General features: G+C 35.6%; 1 protein-coding gene across 1 annotated transcript in view; it reads left to right on the top strand.

Moving 5' to 3' along the window:
- The first annotated feature begins 7,838 nt into the window (after nt 1-7,838).
- The window catches only part of LOC135155313 (uncharacterized), a 33,244-nt gene continuing 16,489 nt past the window's right edge, over nt 7,839-24,593 (top strand). Inside the window, exons 1-4 of the mRNA XM_064104268.1 lie at nt 7,839-7,901; nt 11,740-11,796; nt 12,853-12,909; nt 19,432-19,555. Of these exons, the coding sequence (XP_063960338.1) occupies nt 7,848-7,901; nt 11,740-11,796; nt 12,853-12,909; nt 19,432-19,555 (292 nt within the window). The 5' untranslated portion in view covers nt 7,839-7,847. The remainder of the gene's footprint in view (nt 7,902-11,739; nt 11,797-12,852; nt 12,910-19,431; nt 19,556-24,593) is intronic.

Here is a 24,593-nt window from a genome sequence, read left to right as displayed (position 1 = left end):
TGGAAAGAATGAAATGTATTTGAACTTGGAATTGAATAAAATGAATAAATTGACGTTTATGGAAGATTCACGGTACTTCATGCGCTCATAATTACTATATTCTATGGCCCGTATTCTGAAGTCAGGTTTAACATATGAACCCAAAATTGGATCTATAAACCCATTATGTTATACATACTGTTCATTTGTATCTGTATAGTCTATTATGGCACCAATCATTTATCATTTCATTGGTCGTGCTTGAATCAAAAGTTTACATGATAAAATGGTTTTCGTAAATGCCAATTTAGTTTGATCATGTCCATAGTGAACTAAAGAGTTTGAAATATTTAATTATATTTATAAAAGAATAAACAAGTCGAGATGTTCTGTATATACATTTGACAATTCTAAGAGAGATAGGAGACAATCATGTTTATGTTCAGACTGATTAATGGTAGTGATACTTAGGCCACACATAGACACCAAAATCAATTACATAGAAACTAGTGTATATGGTTCAATCCCACGGTAACTACCATGGCAACTAGCAGCATAAATCATCCAATTAATATCGAGCATTCCAGTGAAGTTACCATTTGATGGTACATTTATAGTAATCGTAAATTTTTATGCAATGGTCCTACGTATTGTCAGTATTTTCTTCACATCACTGATATATAATTTTTTTTTTTCAGGTTAAAAAGCGGAAAAGACTAAATGCATCAGTCCATTCACAAAAAGAAATGTCTGGTTCATCCCAGGTTTGTGTTTGTTAAATATTTCATGTAAGTTTAATCATAGATATTTTAAGTGTGTATTCTTTGACATCAATATAGACCTATGATGATATGACATACACTTATACGGGTTGGGTTAGAACTTATACATGTGGTTGGATCACCAGCACCATTCATGCAGGAGCTGTAAACCAGACTATACATTTGAATTAGGAGAATATGATCACAGTATAAGTACAATATTTGATTAATTGATATTGAAATACTAAATATAAAGAAACCATACACGTTATACCAGAAACAGAATGAAATCTTCGCAATGAGGTAAACAGTAGGGGAAGGCGGGGTAAGTTGAGCCACCACCTCCAGGCTAATAATGAATGAGTCAGACATTGTGGTGGTGTCATGTATTGATGACCCATTACGTAACCATTTACCCCACCACATAGTTTTCGACTTTGAAACTAAAAGTACTTTTTTTAGAGGGAAAAATACAAATTTCAGCCAAAAAAAGTAAAAAAGGGTGTAAAATAGATCAGTTTTTCATTATCCACACACGTCTTTAAATATAATAAAGAAATAAGAACAATATTGTTAGTCCGGGTATGGATCTTCATTCTTGTCATAGTCTTTTACATGATGGATGCATAAGAAATGTGTGAATGTGAAAATATCGCATTAAGTTCGGACTGGGGTACTTTGAGCCAGCCAACATGGGGCAAGTTGTGCCATGGTAATTTGTATGGTAATGTACAGTGCGTATAGAAAAAACCGGACAGATTTGAAAAGTCTATAATATTTTTGTTTCAAATTATGATGTCTATATTTTGGTGTCAAAAGGTGCTATGAAGTCTTATCTTTCAAATGCCATTAAAATAATTTAGTTTCGTTCATGCTTGAGCGAACACGGAATGTTTTTGTCTGGGGATAAAAAGGAGGCTTGCGCCAAAATGGCATAAAATTATAATATGACTGTTAGACTTCTTGCTAATCAGCAGACTTCCTCTTAACCTTTTCATTATCTTTGCCATAATTTTTGAATTATGCGGACAAATTCCAAATATTTCCAAATATACTCATCTGCTTGAATAGTTCTGTTGTAGTTCCTTTTTAACATGTTCTCTTTTATCTTTGAATAATCCTTCTTTAGGCAAGAACAATTTTTTTTTTAAACCGAAGTATGGGAGAGCGTGTTTTTTTTTCTTCTTCAAATCCCTTGATTGTGTGCTAGAAATGTTATGGTTCCTCTGAACAGTGGCATACTGATGGGTGGGGGCTTGGGGTGCTCCCCCTCCCCGAAAAATAAACTTTCAAAAAATCACGACCAAGAAAAAAAAGTGAGAAGGAAAATAACAAAACATAGAAAGCAAAATATGATATCATTTTCTGAATATTATGTCAAAATCACAAAATGTTATATGTTAATAAAAAAGTGGAAATTTTTGCTTGATGGCTTCACAACAATTTAATACATTTTACCCCATCTGCCCTATCTTGCTTCTTCAAAATTGACTCAATACACCATTGCCGTTGAAAGACATGAATCCTTTCCTGTTTGTCCTGTCAAGCACATAAACTTGGTGAAGGATTCCATAACCCCTGGAAAATAGGATTCATGTCTTTTATAGGTACCATAACATAATTTGCTTCACATAACAAAAGGATTTGAATAATTACAAATTCTCCCAGTTAATAATGCAAATCTTCTTACTTGGGTTGACAAAAAAGTCTTTTTTTCTTACTTATGAAGGAAAATTCAAAGGTCAAAGAAGTTTAAATGAAAAACAAAATAATTCAGGTAAATAATTTAATTTGTAAATGAAATTTGACAGCATAATTCGAAAATCATGGCAAAGGCAACGAAAAGATTAAGAGGAAGTCTGCTGATTAGCCAAAAGTCTAATCTTCAAATTTCTCATTTCTGCCATTTTGGCGCAAGCCTCTTTTTAAACCCCCAACAAAAACGTTCCATGTTCGCTCAAGCATGAACAAAATTTATTTTTTTTAAATGGCATTTCAAAGATAACATCTCAGAGCATCTATTAACATCAAAATATAGATATACTAATTTGAAACAAATTTTTGTATAGACTTTTCAAAACTGTCCCGTTTTTTTTATACACACTGTATAATATAAAAAGAAACAAACCTTGAAAAGCCATTGATATGCAGGCAGAAAGGTGCAAATTCACATGACAGTTCTTTTACTTTTAGAGGATGTTAGTATTTATAGAGAATTAGCAAGTGAAAAGACTTGAAATAAGAAATTGACATGCTGGTTCTTCCCGCATACATTTTGTACATAGTTTCTGTGGCTCAACTTACCCCAAAACGGTGGAACAACTTTAATACCCCACAGATGGGGCAAGTTGAGCCATTTGACATCAGTTTTTTTTTCAAAAGTGACAGTGACTTTCAGTGTGGGGGTAAAAAGTTATACATGTATATAGGTGAAAATATTTCAGAAGAATTAAATTTTAAGGCAAGGTACTTATTTCTTCAAGATCATTAATCATATCAATTTTAACATGATAAATAAAAAAAAAAGTGTCACAACTTACCCTACCTCCACCTACTTTCTTACTGATGCCATACTATGTAAATGTTGAATTCCCTGGCAATATATAAAATGTAATAATATTAATGAATCTATTTAAAGGAAAGTTGACACATGTAATCAACTATGTGTTATGGTTTCATTTCTAAGATTCTAACAACATTCACACTGTTTTCTTTGTTTTATCTATGATCATGATGAATAAGATTATTTTTTAACCAGTCTCATTTTTTCATGACTTTTATATGCCTTATATGGAATCATGGTTGCTGACTTAATTACTAATATTTTCACACAGGAACGATTATCATTCCATTTTCCGTACTTTGTAATTAAGGGAATAAGTGATATATATTTTTTTTTTAATCATACGCATTCACGTTGATTTTAGTACTATGGAAAGAATGAAATGTATTTGAACTTGGAATTGAATAAAATGAACAAATGTACGTTTATGGAAGATTCACGGTTCGTCATGCGCTCATAATTACTATATTCTAACGCCCGTATTCTGAAGTCAGGTTTAACTTAGACCGCGGTATAATTATGTGCTAAAATTTTGGAGGGCTAACAAATCATAAATTATGTTTATGTTGTCTTTTTCTTGTGTTATTTTAGCGCAACGTTGCGTAAAATTTACAATTTTGTTACCCAACCAACATGCATTTTTCCATTTTCCCCAAAACCATGAATACTGGTTGAACCTTTTTTTAGAATGTAATTATTAAATGTATTGTATGTAGCTTAAAACAAAATGTTCATGTCAAGTGAATTAATTTTATTACTGAAATCAAATTCACATTTATACAGCTTTGTACATGAAATAGGAGACCGTCTTCAAATTAATATAATGATTCATTAACAACAATTTGAACTTTTTCAACAAATATCAAAAGGATGTCCAGGATATATATAGAATTAAGGCGATTGAAATAAAAAAAATCATACACTGCAATTCTATTTCCATCTTTCATGCAGATCACTAATTGCATAGCACAGATGATCGATGATGTAACTGTGGATCCTATGTTACCAAAATTACTGAAAAAATTATAAGATATAATAATAATAATAATACAATGACGTGTATAAATTCATGTGCTTTAGTTCAAAGAAAGCAAATTTTCAGTTAAGGATACATAGCGTCAAATAATATTAATTATGAACCATATGGAGTAATCGAATTTGGGGGTTATAGATTTGGCTTCAGTAAAGACGTATATCTATTTTGGTGTCCCCGCAATGCTTGTGGGTGGTGACTGTTAACAAAACTTTGTGAGCAGATGTTTAGCGCTTCTAGAAGTCACTGAGGAGAAGATTTTATTTAATCCTCCTGGCTGTAATGTTGGCGTGTGGTGTGGACAAGATAGGTCTTAATTTCTTATCTATTTTCAGTTGGAAGAGGTAAAGATATCCGATGAGCCATTGACGGAAATGGCCGGTCCATCAAAGGTATGTGTAAATATCATGTCAACTATACATTGGGTAAAATTTCCACCAGCATAAGAGTAATAATGTGTGCAACTAGTTTTGGGCAGGAATGCCGGAAGCATATTGTCAAGCAAGGTTAAAAACAAAAGTGGCAATTATTTTAGAATGGTCAAAATTGTCATCACACTGGGTAAATAGAAATACCCAATGTCAGTTGGACCCGGGGGGGGGGGGGCACTCAGTATAAAATGCATAGTGGGTATGTGCCGCGGAGGGGACCCCCATTTTTACACTCAAATTTCCGTTCCAAGGCATAGCATTTTTGTCTTATAGAGAAAAAGAACAAAGAAAGCCGCTCCAAAGCATAGCATTTTCTTCTTATCGAGGAAAAAAAGGAAATCCGCTCCAAAGCTTTGCATATTTTCCGTTACGCCGTTTCGGCCGTATTGATCTGCTACAATGAGCCGCAATATTATTTTGGTGAAAAGCGGCCGCAAAGCGCTGTCCGACCATCGCCTCTGCGCTAGCGCACCCGGCGCCCGTGCCGCCGGGCTAGCTGCATGCACGTATGCCCGTTCCATTTGGATGCACTCACGCGCAGGCGACCCGTTCCAAGGACACCTGTTTTCACAAACATTTGTAGTTCCGACGCCCGTTCCAAGGACCCTCCTTTCTACAATTTGCCCGCTCCAAGGCCCACGTTTATTGTCTCGCCCGCGGCACAGACCTACTCCTTTTTTTTTTTTTTTTTTTTTTTTTGGGGGGGGGGGGGTTGGACACATAATTACCGTCACGGGGCATTTTTACCCAATATTTTTTTTTAGAACGTACATTCTTTGCAATCCAGGATGAATGTGGATAGGACGAATCTATGGAAAGTTTGATTTCCGGTTTGTTGATGGAATCTCAATTATGCTGGTGCGGGTTATCTTGAGAAGCAAAGAGTGCATGATTATGAACCCAAAATAAGATCTATTAATACATCGTGTTATACATACTATGCGATTGGATTTGTTGTCTATTATGGCAACAATCATTTATCATTTCATAGGTCGTGCTTGAATTGAAAGTTTACATGATAAAATGGTTTTCGTAAATGCCAATTTAGTTAGATCATGGCCATATTGAACTAAAGAGTTTGAAATATTCAATTATATTTATAAAAGAATAGACAAGTCAAGATGTTCTGCATACACATTTGACAATTCTAAGAGAGATATATAGACAATCATGATTATGTTCAGACTGATTAATGGTAGTGATACATAGGCCACTCATAGACACCAAAATCAATTATATAGGAACTAGCGTAGGGTTCCATTCAACGGTAACTACCATGGCAACTAGCAGCATACATTATCCAATCAATATCGAGCATTCCATTGAAGTTACCATTTGATGGTATATTTATAGTAATCGTAAATTTTTATGCAATGGTCCTACGTATTGTCAGTATTTTCTTCACATCACTGATATATAATTTTTTTTTCAGGTTAAAAAGCGGAAAAGACTAAAGGCATCAGTCCATTCACACAAAAAAATGTCTGGTTCATCCCAGGTTTGTGTTCGTAAATTTGTTGATATCATTTCAATCATGTATATATATTATGTGTGTATTCTTTGATATCAATATAGACCTATGATGATATGACACAATACGGGTTGGGTTAGAATTTATACATGTTGTTGGACCACCAGCACCATTCATGCAGTAGCTGTAAACCAGGCTATAAATGCTATCACCAATAGGGGGAATATGTGATCACAGTATAAGCACAATATTTGATTAATTGATATTGAAATGTTATTAAAAGAAACCATACACGTTATACCAGAAACAGAATGAAATCTCCACAATGAGGTATACAGTACTTTCTATCAGATACCATACTATGTCAATATGGAGTCTTCATGCAAAACAAAAAAAAATGTAATAATATTTATAAATCTATTTTAAAAGAAAGTTTAACACATGCCATTGTTATCAACAATGTGCTATGGTTTTATGTCTATGAATCTAACAAAGTTCACATTGTTTGCTTTCTTTTATCAATAGTTATAATAAATAAGATTCCTTAATCAGTCTGCAATTATGGTTGCTGACTAAATTACTAATGCTTTCAAACAGCAACGATTGCCATTCCATTTTCCGTACCTTGTCATTTTTGGAATAAGTGATATTTTTTATTGATCATTCGCAATCACGTTGATTTTACTACTATGGAAAGAATGAAATGTATTTGAACTTGGAATTGAATAAAATGAACAAATTGACGTTTATGGAAGATTCACGGTACTTCATGCGCTCATAATTACTATATTCTATGGCCCGTATTCTGAAGTCAGGTTTAACTTATGAACCCAAAATTAGATCTATAAACCCATTTTGTTATACATACTATTCATTTGTATCTGTATAGTCTATTTAATATGGCACCAATCATTTATCATTTCATAGGTCGTGCTTGAATTAAAATTTTACATGATAAAATGGTTTTCGTAAATGCCAATTTAGTTTGATCATGTCCATATGAACTAGAAATTTTGAAATATTTAATTATGTAACAAAATAAACAACACAAGGTTCTGCATCTACATTTGACAATTCTAAGAGAGATAGACAATCATGTTTATGATCAGACTGATTAATGGCAGTAATATATAGGCCACGCATAGACACCAACATAAATTACATAGGAACTAGTGTACACAGCAAAAACTGTGTTGTTAACCGGTGTACATAGAGGACCACACCAGTTATTTTACACTGGTGTTAAATTGGTGGTGTTATTTTTACACCTATAGGTGTTATTACAACACCTATGATTGTTACATATACACTCTTTGGTGTTATGTTCAATCTCTAGGGTGTTATTTTAACACCTCAGGGTGTGGTCCTCTATTAACACAAATTGGTGTCAGTTTTAACACCACAGTTTTTACAGTGCAGGGTTCCATCCAACGGTAACTACCATGGCAACTAACAGTATACATTATCCAATCAAAATCCAGTATCACATTCAAGTTATTGGATGTAACATATCGTAGTAGTAACTTTTTATGCAGGGGCCAAAGGTATTGTTAGTACTTCATTCACATCAATGATATGTAAAATATTTTATTTTCAGGTTAAAGAGACGATGGGACAAAGGACATCAGTTCACCAACAGAAAGAAATGTCTGGTTCATCCCAGGTTTGTGTTTGTTAATTTGTTTATATAGTTTCAGTCACAGATGTATTATGCCGTCGGCGGTCATCCGAACCGTCGTATCAGTCAATTTTGTTTTAAAAAAAAATTGATTTTGAGATTTTTGCAGAAAACTAAAATACAAGTCCTCTTCAATTCATAACTAAATTTATAGGCAGAAATTTATTTTATTTCCTGAGATATGAGAGGATTTTCACGGCGTTGCCATACAATTTTTAATCCCACTGGAAACGTGTACTGAGACAGAGCGATACATTGTTTTGACTGACCGCGATTTCAATGCGCGCGGTCAACTAAACTGTCGTATCGGCCATCTGCACTGCATTGACTTTGCACGTGAAAAGCGATACGACGTTTTGACTGACCGCGCGCATTGAAATCGTGGTCAGGGTTGTTGAATACCCTATGGCGTTTTTGTACAGGGGAAATCTAAACCGCTCAAACCGAAATTACAATCATGTAGCTCTTTTGCGATATTTTCTCTGGTCCTTGCTTTTGTGTAAAAATAATGCTACCATTGTCAAGCAATTGTCTTGGTCTTTCAAACCATGTATTTTTCTAGCGATGAATATGCTGTAAGGCTAGGGAACTAAGTTGTAAAATTATAGTAAACTTTGAAGTCGATTTTCTCTGAAATGGGTTTGCACCGTCGTATGTGGGATACGACGGTTCGGAAGACCGCCGACGATGTGTGTATTATTTGATATCAATATAGGCCTGTGATGACATGACATACACAGGTTGTGTTAGAACTTGCAGATGGTTGAATCACCAGAACCATTCATGCAGGAGCTGTAAACCAGACTATACATTTAAATAAGGAGAATATATGATTTTATGATTTTATTCATTTTCCGTTCACAAAGAACAACAAAATCAAACTAACAATACATAGTCATATTTAAAGTACAATATGAATCGGAATAAAGCATTAGAATTAGAAGGTATAAACAATGAGAACTAATGCGAACGAAAGTAACTTTGACTAATAACTATACAAAACAGACAGAACGGAGGGGCTTGCCAAGAAAAACAAAGCTTGTATGGGAGGCAAGCCCCTAAAAGTTAGTTTCATCACGTAAAGGCAACATTACAAAACTATAGTATAAAATAGTGACGGAAGATAGTTTTAAAGGAGGCTATACAAAATATCGAAGGTAACAACGAAATAGTGACCCAAATTAGAATAAATGATCATAGTAATAATAAAAAAAATTATAATATGGTTACAATAATTGTGATAATGAGGGAGGAACAGAGAGGCAAATGAAGGGAGAGAGGAGGGGTGCAGGTACAATTAGAGGTGCGAAGAGGAGCATGACAGGATGCGGTAATAGGTCGGTAGGCAAGTTGTATCATGGGAGTTTTAGTTATATGGTAGATTGACTTGTTTATGTAAAGCAATGGCAAATTAGCATCATTTTAAGGAATTGTTTAGAAATAGTGATGTTTGGGGATTCCTTTAAGTCGAAGCACACTATTTGATTAATTGATATTGAAGTATCACTATAAAGAAACCATACACGTTCTACCAGAAACAGAATGAAATCTTCATAATAGGTATACAGTACTTTCAGATACCGTGCTATGTCAATATGGAATCCTCTGGCCATAAATGTAATGTAATAACATTTTGAATCGGTTTTAACAAAGTTTAACACGTGTAATCAGCGATGTGTTATAGTTTTATGTCTACGATTCTAACAACGCTCACATTGTTTGGTTTGTTTTATCAATAATTATAATGAATAAGATTCCTACTTAACCAGTCTCATCTTCTTATGACTTTTCTAGGCCATATATGCAATCATGTTTGCTGACCGAATTACTAATGCTTTCACACAGCAACAATCGCCATCCCATTTCCCGTACTTTGCCATTATTATAATAAGTGATTTTTTTTATAAATCATACGCATTCATGTTGATTTTACTACTATGGAAAAAAATGTATTTGAAACTTGGAAATGAATAAATGAACAAATTGACGTATATGAAAAGATTACCGGTACCTCATGCGCTCGTAATCAGTATATTCTATGGGACACGCCGTATATCTCCCCGCTCTCTTAGGCATAATGCTTATTCCTTGTTTGGTTTATTTTTACGCCATTAATCATTATCCCTGGCCCATAACATCATCACCTCTTCAACCACAATTGATCTATATAAATAACACCCCATTACCATGTATAACTACAGTGAAAATCAATTCAAATGATGAAAAAAAGCAACAGAAAATTATATATACTAAAAAGATTGAAAGCTTACAATGAATCGTGTCTACCAGAATGTGATTTGTCAACAGTGTATACAAGGTATGTAACACCAGTCCGAGAGTATCGTGTACTAGTATATCTTTTCGCTGCTTCTCTTACTTTGAAACAGATAAACGTTATTGAAACTGTCCAGAAAAGGGCATGCAAGATAGTATTAGGAACCAAGCATGTATCATATGACATGGCTCTAAATACCTTAAATTTGACATCACTTTAAAGTCGAAGAGAAGAAATTTCGCTTTAGAATTAGAAAAAATTGTTACCTCCACTGAAAACAAACGCTTTCAATTTATGACATATCAGTAAACATAAGGTGAGTTCATGTACCCCCCCCCCCAAAAAAAAAAAATCAGACCTGCCTTCTTCCAAGTCTGACAAGATTATTAAACAAATAACATGGTAAATAAGTCTGCAATTTGTTTGATAAGTGTGCAATATTGTGTTATTTATATTTTTTAAAACCCATATGTGATTTGAATTGTATATATTTATTTACGTCTTGACTAAATTTATATATTAGCATTGTGTAAACATGTACAATTCAGTCTGTGACTGCCAGTTACACACTAAGAAATTCGGGTTCAATTTTACATCCATAGGGTGCACAGGCTTATCCCTATACGAGTGCACCTAGGGGTGCACACATACACCCCAAAAAGGGGTGTACAGTGTGCACCCTTATTTGGGGTGTCCAACTGCACCTTAGATGGCGTACACGTCTACCCCTTAGGGTGCATGATGTACCCTCACCTAAAATAACGAACAATATTGTATAGATTTCCCGTCCTTTCACTTTCTGTATCAATTTCTTTTTAGTTACCTTAGTTGGGACTCGAACTCACCTCGTTATATCTGCAGTCAAGTTACTTCCTGCTATGCCAGCGAGAATGCTGCATCTGAGCAATTCCATCAATTCTCAATGTATAATCTGGAAATGCGAAATTAAAAGCCGTAGAAATAGTTGAAAACGTGATAGATATCCGACGAACGGGGCTATCAGATCACTTGTGATCAAATAGATAATTCCTCTATCGTGATGCACATACTCTTGACAATCGCACATGAATCCATACACCAAGCATATAAAAACCATAATATTAGAATAAATAAAAATAAACTCAATAAAGACTTAGGTTTAAAATATAACTGACTTGTTTTTCCCTTTGTGTAAAATTATCATAAAAAATCAATTCTAAATCCATATTTTTCCATTCCGGCTCCAACACCCCACTCCTCAGGGCTCGGTGCGCCATAAGTGGATCGCGCGCCGCTATTTGAGAATCCCTGATCTATACCATACGTCTATCATCGAGACTGATGGGGTGCGCGTATAACGTACATGGGTGTCCAACAGACACGGAATCTCGCATAAGACCTAACTTGTACCTCAATGGTATTAAAGGGTGTACCCACGTATCGTACACCCCATTTGAACCGGGATTTCTTAGTGTGTATATATTAAATGTATTGATTACTATGATTTTGTACCAAATTAGGAATTCTCAATAATTTTCACATAAAGCATATTTGCAATTTGATTTTCAGGTCAAAGAGCTGACAGAAGGAAACCTAAGAGGACAGTCACCTATACAATTCAAATTGGTACGTTAAATATTTGTGATACTTAATTGCATTTCTCTTTATTCAAACCATGAAAAAACAATTAACGTCTTCGGGGTAAAAAATATATTGGGTGAATTATCAAATGATAAATGTGTAGATTTTATCATTGTTGACAGCGATTTTTATAAATCTCATATTTAACACACAAGACTATGGGGAAAGTACACAGCAAAAACTGTGGTGTTAACCGGTGTACATAGAGGACCACACCAGTTGTTTTACACCGGGGTTAAATTGGTGGTGTTAGTTTTACACCCATAGGTGTTATTACAATACCTTTAGTTGTTACATTTACACTCTTTGGTGTTATGTTCAATCTCTATGGTGTAATTTTAACACCTCAGGGTGTGGTCCTCTATTAACACCAACTGGTGTCAGTTTTAACACCACAGTTTTTACAGTGTAGTCTGCGACATGAACAGGGCACAGTGGGCATCAGGACACATTGCTGGAGCGCCCACTTCACCGACAAAACAAAATGCTTACTCACTTGTGATCATAGAGATAATGCATCTATCGTGATGCACATACTATTGACAATCGCACATGAATCCATACACCAAGCATATAAAAACCATAACGTTAGAGTAAATAAATATAAAATCAATAAAGACTTAAGTTTAAAATATAACTGACTTGTTTTTCCCTTTGTGTAAAATTATCATCAAACATCAATTCTACATACATATTTTTTACATTCCGGCTCCCACACGCCACTCCTCAAGGCTCGGTGAGCCACAAGTGGATCGCGCGCCGCTTTTTGAGAATCCCTGATCTATGCCATACGTCCATCATCGAGACTGATGGGGTGCGCGTAAATAGTACATGGGTGTACAACAGACACGGAATCTCGCATATAAGAGCTAACTTGCACATCTATGGTATTAAAGGGTGTACCCACGTATCTTACATCCCATTTGAACCGGGATTTCTTAGAGTGTACATATTGAACGTATTGATTACTATGATTTTGTACCAAATCAGGAATTACCACTAATTTTCACATAAAGCATATTTGCAATTTTTGATTTTCAGGTCAAAGAGCTGACAGAAGTAAACATACGAGACGAGGCACCGATAGAATTAAAGTTTGTACGTTAGATATTACTGATACTATAATTACATTTCTCTTAATTCAAACCATGAAAACGCATTAACGCCTTCGGGGTAAAAACATCTAAAGGATATTGGGTGAGTTATCAAATGCTGTTTAGATTTTGTCATTGTTGACAGCGTTTTTTTTTAAATCTCATATTTATCACACAAGACTATGGGGAAAGTACACAGCAAAAACTGTGGTGTTAACCGGTGTACATAGAGGACCACACCAGTTGTTTTACACCGGTGTTAAATTGGTGGTGTTAGTTTTACACCCATAGGTGTTATTACAATACCTTTAGTTGTTACATTTACACTCTTTGGTGTTATGTTCAATCTCTAGGGTGTAATTTTAACACCTCAGGGTGTGGTCCTCTATTAACACCAACTGGTGTCAGTTTTAACACCACAGTTTTTAAAGTGTAGTCTGTGACCTGAACAGGGCACAGTAGGCATCAGGACACATTGCTGGAGCGCCCACTTCACCGACAAAAAAAATGCTTACTATTTGCAAAATATCCATATAAAATCACGATGCACATCTGCATGAAAACATCACTACTGGATCTGTCCATTCCCACGGAAGACCAGTAATTTGTCCCTGGTGGATTTTATGCGAACTTTGCGAATTAGTGGCCCAGGAAACCCAGTGAGCACTGTGAATGCAACGTAACCAAGTTTGCTCGTAGTCTGAGTTTCAGCCCTTGTAGCGCGAAAAATGCAGAAAAACATCATGTCACATTTTTTGAAGCATATTGGGTGAGGTACCAAAAGATAAAGGTTCGGATGGTTTCATTATTAAAGTTATTATTTTTTTTTTCTCCAAATCTTCTTTTAATACGCAAGTCAATGGGAAAATAGTTAGTAGTTTGTACGTGGCCTGAACCGGACGCGAAATTATTTTTCCCACCGAGTTCTGGACCAACATATGAATATTCATGACTTGCGTCTTCGGATTAAGAGTACGCATGCGCGTGGACTTCGCCTCGACGCGAGCCGGTCGTAAGCATTCACATTGCTAAGAATGAATTAGCATCGTCAAATTACCGGTACCCTTACATAGTTACATAGGCCTTATAGGCTTAGATCTATATATATATATATATATATATATCCATTTCTTAAACACTTATCAAACTAGCTGCCATAAATGGCAAGACATGTGCTAGGCTAGGGCTAGCTTAGGCTAGCGCATTAACTTTACCTCAAATCTGGACCTGTCTAATGCCTAATACTAATAGTAATAGCCGACTAATGCCATGGTTAACTTCGAACCGGTAAATTCCGAACTTTACGTTTGATTTTATTTACCATGGTTTAATATGTCTTGTCCGTATACAGAACCAGTCCTAGATCTAAAAAAAGATATCTTAGTTCTAGTCTAGTCTCTAGATCTAGACTCTGATCTACGCTGTATCAGCATGGAACAACTAGTGTACCAAGGGGGGGGGGGGGCAAACTGCCCCCTGACGATTTACAACTTATCCAGGGGACGTGCCCCCCCCCCCCTTTGAGAAGCCAAATTAATAATCTGCAGTGGCGTAGCTAGGATTTTTTTCCTGGGGGGGGGGGGGCACTCGGGAGTCCTTGCATTTTCAGGAGGGGGGCACCGGCCATTTTTTCCGGTGTGTGTGTATGTGTCACAAGGGCGGATCGGACTTTCGCAAATAGGGGACGGGGCCCGAAATTATCTTCACCTATATTTTCCCCGAGCAGTCATTTCTTAGTTTTATTTTTATAAAACAACATAAACATGAAATAATCTCGTAAGCCTTATAAAAAGTGTGAGCGCGAAGCGTAAGCGATTTTTTTAAAATAAATATTATGGGCAATGGTATGTGTGGTCGTGAACAAGATTCGTATGTAATTAGATGGTTACTGCAAACGCCAAGTACGAACAGAAATTTGTATTAACTGTTCTAGCATTATCGAAAAGGGACCTGTTAAGGACTACTTTCAGTTACCCACGAAGACGGTATATATTTCAAGTAATGCGAGCGCGAAGCGCGAGCAATTTTTGACATTCTGACCTAACAAATTTTGTATTAATAAATGGGATAGGTATGAAACTAAACAATTGGTGCGAGCGCGAAGCGCAATAGGAAGAAAATTTAGATTTTAGACCTAAAAGCAGGACACTCTATTCATTTTTGTAATCATAAATAGGATATAGTTAATTGGGTATCATTAATAATGCGATCGTGAAGCGTGAGCAGACAATTATTGATATTCTGATGTGAAACTGGATAATTTAAGTACATTTTAAATAAAGAACATGCAGGCTATCGCGCATGTTTTAGATTTAGACCTAGAATCTGGGCATTCTGAATACATTTGTCTAATGGAACATTATGGAATACACGTAGACATTATGAACTTGGCAAATCAAACAATGTGACCACGCAGCGTGAGCTTAAAATGCTGATATGTAGACCATAAAACGGACATTTAACAGAGCACTTAAATTTGTAATTAAATGAAAAAAAAAATATGAAAGCTCGAACGAAGTGCGAGCTAAAATATGTTTTGTATATTGACTTCAAAACTTGCTCCATATCAGCCTATTGAGCAAGATATGAATCTCATCGAACAGGCAATTCTGGCGCGAAGTGCAAGCAAAATTTTTTATATAGTAACATGAAAGATTCTTTTTTCAAGTCTTCCCCTCACATTATTTCATTCCCTCGCCTTCCAACCCTTATTTTCCTTTCTTTTTTTTTTTTCTTCTGTCTTTATTCTCCATTTCCTTTTTCTTTTCTTCTTTCTCCCCCCCTTTTTTTTTTTTTTGCTCTGCAAATTTTTTTTCGGGGGGGGGGGCACGTGCCTCCCCCCCGTAGCTACGCCACTGCTGCACTGGCGTACCTAGGATTTTCCAAAAGGGGGGCACATTTTTGGAGGATATTTCGTCCGTGAAAAAATGTGACAAGCCCCCCCCCAAAAAAAAAAAAAAATAAATAAAAAAAAAAATATTCACGTTCAAAAGAGGGGGCATACGTCTTTTTCATTGCATTTTTACATTACAAATTATTCATTTGGCTTCTCAAAGGGGGGGGGGCACGTCTCCTGAATCAGTTGTAACTCGTCAGAGGGGCAGTCTGTCTCCCCCCCCCCCCCCCCGTTTGGTACACTAGTGGTTCCATGCTGATACATCGACTAGACTCGAACTAAGATAAAAAATAATTTTAGATCTAGGACTGGTTTTGTATACGGACTAGACAAACCATGGCAAATAAGCTAACATCTGTTAAACGTAAAGTTTATTAAACGTAAACCTTATTAAACGTAAAGTTCGGTATTAACCAGTTCGAAGTTAACCATGGCATTACTCGGCTATTCAGTGTTGTAGTCAAGGCTCAAACCTCCAAGGCCAAGGCCAAGGCTTCAATACCAAAGGCCAAGGCCAAGGCATGGAAACCCAAGGCCAATGAAGGCCTGACAACCGCAAGGCCAAGGCATTTCAAACTACTGCGCTAGCCTAAGCGAGCCCTAGCCTAGCACATGTCTTGCCATTAATGGCAGCTAGTTTGATAAATTGGATATATATATATATAGATCTAAGCCTATAAGGCCTATGTAACTATGTAAGGGTACCGGTAATTTGACGATGCCAATTCATTCTGAGCAACGTGAATGCTTACGACCGGCACTGGTCGCGTCGAGGCGAAGTCCACGCGCATGCGTACTCTTAATCCGAAGACGCAAGTCATGAATATTCATATGTTGGTCCAGAACTCGGTGGGAAAAATAATTTCGCGAACCGGACGCGCGTTTCCGTTTTACACCCTGGCGAAGGCATTTTCCGTAAAAATAGCTAAAAAGCGACTAGTGAAGAGTCTATACACGTCGCTGGTTAGATATGCACATAACACTGCACCGCATGCAGTCTACACAGCCACTGATAATAGCACAGGGTTCAGTGGCTACACGGCCACGGCACTTAATGTACCGTACAGAGAGCAGTCATATGAATTAAATCCGAACATATTTTGCAGTTTGTATCCCGATACACAAGGAGGTGAAAAACCTACAATTCGGGCAATAGCCAAAATTAATTTAGTAAGCAGTAATAATAATGATAAGACAAGAATAATAACAATAGTACAAAACGAAGGAGGATATACAGCACCATACAAGTCCAGTTGTTTTAAATTGTTTCAAAATGATTCTAAGCGATGAATTAAAATATACTTCTTCTGATACGACTATACTTTACTACTACTTCTACTACTACGACTAATTATAACAATGATGATAATAGACTACTACTACTACTACTACTACTACTACTACTAATACTACTACTACTACTACTCCTACTACTACTACTACTACTATAAACTACTACTACTATACTATTTCTATACTACTAATTCTGTTCATAAAAACAATGGCGATAACAATAATAATAATAATAATAGTGATAATAATAATAGTAATCATGATAATATTGACAAACTATGTAATTAATAATTAATAACAGTTTAAAATGATGCTAATGATAATAAAGTATACTACTACTACTACTATACTACTAATCATGATAAAAATATGATAACAATAATAATAATAATAATAATTATGATAATAATAATAATAATAATAATAACAATATTAAATAATAATAATAATATCGATAATATATAACTACATTAACTACTATATTGTACTATTACTACTACTACTACCACCACGACGACTACTAATAATACTAATTAAATAATACTACTAAAATAACTAATTATAATTATAATATGAAAACCAAGTAAAAACTACTTGTAGCAATTTATAATCAACAAAATCATAAAAAGTGTTGTCCAGTTAGTTTCCCCTTAAAGATATCGTCCAGGCTGAAAATATTTCTATTTTAATAAGTAGAGTAAAATTCACAGAGCAATATGCTGAAAATTTTATCAAAATCGGATAACAAATAATGAAGATCCAGTTTCATCAATATCTGATAGCTGTTCTATGTTGTCGCGATAATGAGAACTGGTAACAAATGGACAGACAAACGGTGCACAAACAGATGGAAAACATGATGCTTCCAGCAACTTCACTGTGGTAAAAAATCCAATCACTGTTATTGCAGTAACATTTACGGTAAGACAGACCCTGGACCTATTACAGACAGACATTATTATGGAACACCTGATACCATGTTTATCAGGTGTTCCTGATAAAAAGCACTGCTTTTTAGTGGATCCCTTCTTTTTCTCAGAATTTTGATTTATAATGGTTATGATATTTTGCTTATATATAATACTCTGTTTTGTTTTACTTTTACTTATAGATAAATATCATATATTGTACATGCCTCAATTTATTTTGCCTGTATGGTAAGTTCATTGTTACTATTTTGACCACATGCATTACTTTATTCTGTTGAAAATTAAATAAAATAAATTGAATTAAATTAATGGTGTAGACTGGAGGCATAAAAAGAAAATAGATTCTTAAATTTATATATTTTTCATATTCACTGTTTTGATAAGTTTTGTCATTTTTTTAGGACTATCACTATACCTGCATGCCCCCGAATCTTCAAACTACAGTACTTTACATCAAACAAAGATTAAAAAAAAAAATGAATTCATAAGAATTTCTTGCCAACAACTGAAAACGTAAATTTTATTCGAACACATATTCATCAAACTTGTAAGAATCTTAATCTTACATTACTAATGCATCAACAAACATTGTCTTACTTATACCCTATAATAATGATTGCTTTTCTTTCATCTAAACATAAACAAAGGTCTATTTTACACCCTACTCATATAATAATGCAGTGTCATACCAACAATGGTGACGTAATATGTTATTCTTCTTCCATGACAGTGAGAGGGCAAATTACCAGCAATTCGGCAAAGGCAAATGATCAAGGCAAACGTTCGTGTTGAACATGCATTTGTACATGTTCTGCATATTTCTTCGGTGCGGACTTTTACATCGCGCGCCCAGCTGATAATGTACACAAACGTAGACTCTTCACTAGTCGCTTTTTAGCTATTTTTGCGGAGATTGCCTTCGCCAGGGTGTAAAACGGAAACGCGCGTACCGGGCACCATCGGCATGAGGGCACAATACAATGCTAGAGCGCCTATTTCATCGATAAAGCAAGAACACGAGGCAGTGGGTTTAATCTTTAACTGAATTATACCAAAATGGAATGATACCTTGACTTTTTAAGCTTGGCGCTCAGAATCTTAAGTTCAATGGTAGAACAGTGTTGTCAATTAGGTGGCTACCAATGCAAAACATAATGTCCTTATTAAGTTAAAATTAATTTCCGAAGTCAGATAACTTGGTGGATGGGCTTCATGTCTGTGAGCTTTGCCCATCAAGGGCGTTCTGTTCAATATTGCCTTTTGTGTTAGATAGAAACATGGAGGGAGGGTTTTGTTCCTTTTTTAAGAATCCTGTAGGGCCTATATTTCATAAAGTTTGGGTAGGATATTATTTAAAGAGTAAGATTTTGTGTGAGTGATTTAAACTTTATATTATCTATTTCAACAGCCAAGCGAGTTGAATGACGCCCTTTCCGACACACAGAGACTACTTGTTTTTGATCATTATAGATGGTATAGGTATAATCGACATAGAAACATCGATCGTTACCAAAAGCTGGAACCTTATACTAGTAAGTGGATTAACATCGGACTGGATTCAAAGTAAACACACACAAAAAGTTATTATAAAGTATCATAATAATACAGCCTAACCATGTATGTTGTGCAAATTAATCCTTCTATACGGAAAATAATTATGGATTTTGACGTCGTTTTCTATGGCATTTTATTATCTTATGTATGGATACGCACACAAGGTCATATGGTAATAAGTATACATTAGCTTCATTATCATAAACCTCCCATGGGTTGTGATTTTAAGTCAAGCGCTGGAAATTGAATCCGGTGGAAAATGAAATACCATTCCACTATTTGGTGAAACACTCGAAAGTGACTTTGTATTTTTATCATGCGGATCGGAAATATAGTACAAACAATATATCAAGAGCAGTGGCGTACCTAGGATTTCTTAAAGAGGGGGGGGGGGGCAGATTCGTCCGCCAAAAAAATTGACAAGCAAAAAAGAAAGGTCTTCCACCACAAATAAAGGATTTCGTACCAGAAAAAAAAATTGACAAGCAAACCCCCCCCAAAAAAAAAAAAATTAAAAAAAAATTATTCAATTACAAAAGAGCGGGCCACTTGTGGCTCGTCAGGGATCAGTTGTGACTCGTCGGGGGGGGGGGGGGGGGGCAGTCAGCCCCCGTAGGTACGCTAATGATTAAGAGGCACTTTCAGGAGAAATGATATATAAGGATCGTTTGTTGAATTATGTAACCCTTTGCAGCTGACTTATAAGAACATGTTCCAGTCATGCGTAAAAAATACATAACTTACGAACCCCTTAGTGAAACATTCTGCTGCTGGAAGGAAGTGAAAGTTAGCTGTTGAGCAGAGCTGTTATATTTCATTGAAACATTTTTCGGTCAATTTTATAGTAACCTGTTTACCCGTCTGTGTGATGATATCAATACCAGAAACTAACGCATTAGTCTAGGATAGAAGAGGCATACCCTTGTTTTTTCATATACACAATATTTTTTATGGTTTCTTGTCAATTCAACGGTGGTGATTACGAATCTGAATGATGCCACTCGTGTAACCTTGAGCATTATCCGCAAATTGGCAAAATCCAATATGGCCGCCAAAATAGGCATATTACCCATGAAAATCATAAAATTGCCATCAAATTTGCTATAAAATGTCTGTAATTGTGTTGCAGGAGTGAAATACTCTCTGAAAACAAACAATTTTTTGGACAAAATATTTATATCTTGATATTCAAAATGGCCTCAACAGACCTCTGTATACCCTATTATGTACAATATGAATTGGGAAAATTATTTTTTCACAAAAATGATCACTAAACTGCAAGTAAATGTGATCTATGGACGAAGTAATATATGAAAATCATCAATGCTAACATGATATATCATTTATTATGTCATGTATGGGAACATTGTTATATTTGATATTCAAAATAGCTGCCACTGGTCCAAATAGTATTATTTTCTATGGCAAAGGGGCCAACAAAAATCGCAAAAGTGTGCACTAAAATGCATATTATTTAGAGAAACTAGTGGAATACTGACTAAAAACACAATTGCTAATGAAATATATTATTCAATATGTCATGTATGTGATAAATGCCGTATTTTAATATTCAAAATGGCCGCCAGAGGCCCTAACAGTATTCTGTACAATGAGAAAGGGTACCAAAGAAATCACAATAGTGAGCACTGAAATGCATTTATTTGTGATGAATAAATGGGATAATGTCTAAAAGAAACACAATTTTTAACGAAATATATCATTCAGGTTTAAAGTTTGTGTTCAATACTGTATTTTTCAAATTGGCCGCCATAGACATTAATTGTATTATGTACAATGCGAAGTTGGAAATAAATTTTCACACGAGTGATCACCGTAAATGCACGTAATTGTGATCTATGAGTAAAATATTGTCTGATAGCATAATTTCTAGCAAGATATATCAGTTCTTCTGCCAGGTAGGTGATAAATACTGTATTTTGAAAGTCAAAATGGCCGCTACAGGCCCCAACAGTAGTATGTACAATGTGATTGGGGACAAATGATTTTTACAGATTCTGGCTTTGCTTGACTAAATAGTGTTGTATGAGTGAAATATTGTCTGAAAACTAACGAAATATATCATATCATCTAAAATTAAGGTGATAACTGATATAGTTTAAAATTCAAAATGGCTGCCATGTGCCCTTTTGTGAAAATTATCTGTACTCATTCAAATTGTAAATAATACAATGAGGGTCCATGGCGGCCATTTTCTATATCATAATGCAGCATTTATCACCTTTAATGTACCAGATATGATATACCTCGTTAGAAACCATGGCTTAGGCAATATTTCACTCTTACATCACAATTATATGCAATACTTTTATAGTCGAGCAAAGCCAAATTCTGTCAAAATTATATGTCCCAAATTAAAATGTATATAATACTTTTAAACCTTTGCCAGCCATTTTGAACTTCAAATTACGGCATTTATTACCTCCATGACCAATATGTGATGTATTTATATAAAAAAAATCATTTTTAAGACAATATTTTTACTAATACCTAATAATAATAATAATAATAGATGCTTATATAGCGCATAATATTCTACAGAATCTCTATGCGCTTTACAAAAGAGGTAATTAAGTCTAATACAGGTATACTTAGAATAAAATACATAAATACTAAATGAAAAAATAACAAAACATTGTAACATACCGCTCCTAAACAAAATAATCTACCATGAGAACAAGTACGTTTTTAAAGATTTGAGAAAGGTGGAAGTACATTAGATGGCCCTCAGATTATTAGGCAGTTTATTCCACAGTACAGGTGCCGCTGACTGAAAGGCACGATCCCCAAACGAACATGTTTTAGACGTTGGTACAGTTAACAAATTCTGGCGAGAAGAGCGGAGATTTCTTTGTGGGACATATTCAGTAATCAGATTATACAGGTACAATGGGGACTTAGTAACTAATGTTTTAAGACATATTGCTATTATCTTGAAAACAATTCTCTTCTGTACAGGCAACCAATGCAAGCACGACAACAAGGGCGTAACAGGATCTTTACCTTTAGCACGCATAATAAGTCTGGCTGCGCTGTTTTGCACTATTTGTATCTTTCTTATATCTTTTTTCAGGCAGGCCATATAAAAGTGAATTGCAAAATTCAATTCTGGAAGAAACAAAAGCGTGAATGAACATTTCAGTGGTCTTTTTACACAAGTAATTCCGAATTTTTGCAATTCTTCTCAATGAACACATTGCAGATTGTGTCATAATCCTAACATGTTCTTTTAATTGAAGGTGTTGATCCATGTGAACGCCAATGTTGCGTGCTTTGGTTGTCTCATGTATATCCACCCCATCTACTTCAATACAAGCTGGTGTTAAAGCAGGATTAAACATAGATAAAAAATGAATCACTTCAGTCTTCTGTGGGTTGATTTTCAAACTATTTCTTCGGGCCCAAGAAAGAACTTCAGCGAGACAGACATTAATCCTGCTTGTAGCATTCTGCAGATCATGTGGTTTGAATGCTAAATACATGTGAGTGTCGTCAGCATATAGCATTGTTTCCAGGCCATGGGACTTGATAATTGCTGATATTGGAGAGCTGTATAGCGTGTAGAGCAATGGACCAATTATCGATCCCTGAGGCACCCCGCATATATCAGTGATTGGTTTGGAAACAGCTTCCTTCACCTTTACAACATGTGTACGTTGTGAGAGGTAGGATGATATCCACTTCCGTACAGACCCATCGATAACCATACAACTGTTTCAAGCGATTTATCAAAATGTCATGGTTAATCAGATCAAATGCAGCACTAAAATCTAAGAGCACCAGCAGAACTTCATTTCTATCATCGAGAGAGACCAATATGTCATTCTGGACCCTGAGCAGAGCAGTTTCAACACTGTTGTGTGGCTTATAAGCTGCCTGAAAGTGGTTGTGCAGATCGTTTTCGAACAGGTATTCCTGGAGTTGTTTGACAACAGCTTTCTCAATTAATTTTCCCACGAAGCCAAGATTAAAAATTGGACGATAGTTAGACAGATCATCGGCCGAAACATTGGATTTATTGATGAGTGGTGTCACGACTGCTCTTTTTAATGAAGAAGGAAAGACTCCGGTTTCAAGACTAGTGTTAATAATCTTCTTCATCAATGGTAGTAGTACTAGGGCACACTTCTTGGTAATAGTAGTAGGCATGGGATCAAGAGGGGAGGTTGCAGATGATGACGACTTAATCAGTTTCAAAACATCAGCTTCATTGAGAGTTTCTAATTTAGACAGTGAAAATGGCATGTTTCCTTGTGCTCAATACAGCCATGATCACCTGACTGTGCCTTATCCACTTCAAGCAACAGATTAGAGATCTTCTGATGGAAATAGTCAGCAAATTCATTTGCTAATGATTCTGCACAAGTATGGGGTGGCAGAACGTTTGGTTTTACGGTAGTTAGCTTCTCCACAGTCTGAAATAATTTACGTGAATCGCAAGAGTCTATCTTATCACGGAAGTATGATGATTTCACGACTGCTAATTTATCGTAGTAACGTTTACACTCAGTCCTGTAAATCTGTCGATCAATCTCAGTTTTAGACTTGAGCATTCGCCGCTCACAGCGACGTCGCTCCTGCTTTGCAACCCGAAGAGAATCATTGTAGTAGGGAGCGTTTGGGCGAAGAATGATATATCTATCTTTCACTGGTGCATGTTGATTCAATACATCCTCCAGAGACATGTTATACAGGTCAACTAACAAATCGATACCATCTGGATCGTTCCCCTCAAGCCTCTTTGACAGATCCCGCTGGAGTAGATTGAAGTTGATATTTTTCATGTTGCGTGAGAGAAGATGTTTCCTAACCTCTTGAGGCCGACCTAGGCGAAGATTACATGTAACCGCTGCATGATCTGAAGGCAGATGACTGTGTTTCTCTAGACCTGAGATATGATCACCTGCATCAGATATAACAAGGTCTAATGTATGGCCTGACAAATGGGTGGGGAAAGACACATGGTTCTGGAGGTTGAAAATGCCTAAGACATCTTTT

This window comes from Lytechinus pictus, chromosome 8 (assembly GCF_037042905.1).
Source record: "Lytechinus pictus isolate F3 Inbred chromosome 8, Lp3.0, whole genome shotgun sequence".
Taxonomy (NCBI): Eukaryota; Metazoa; Echinodermata; class Echinoidea; order Temnopleuroida; family Toxopneustidae; genus Lytechinus; species Lytechinus pictus.
The sequence above is the reverse complement of the archived record's forward strand: the minus strand, read 5'-3'. Positions and strand labels throughout refer to the sequence as shown.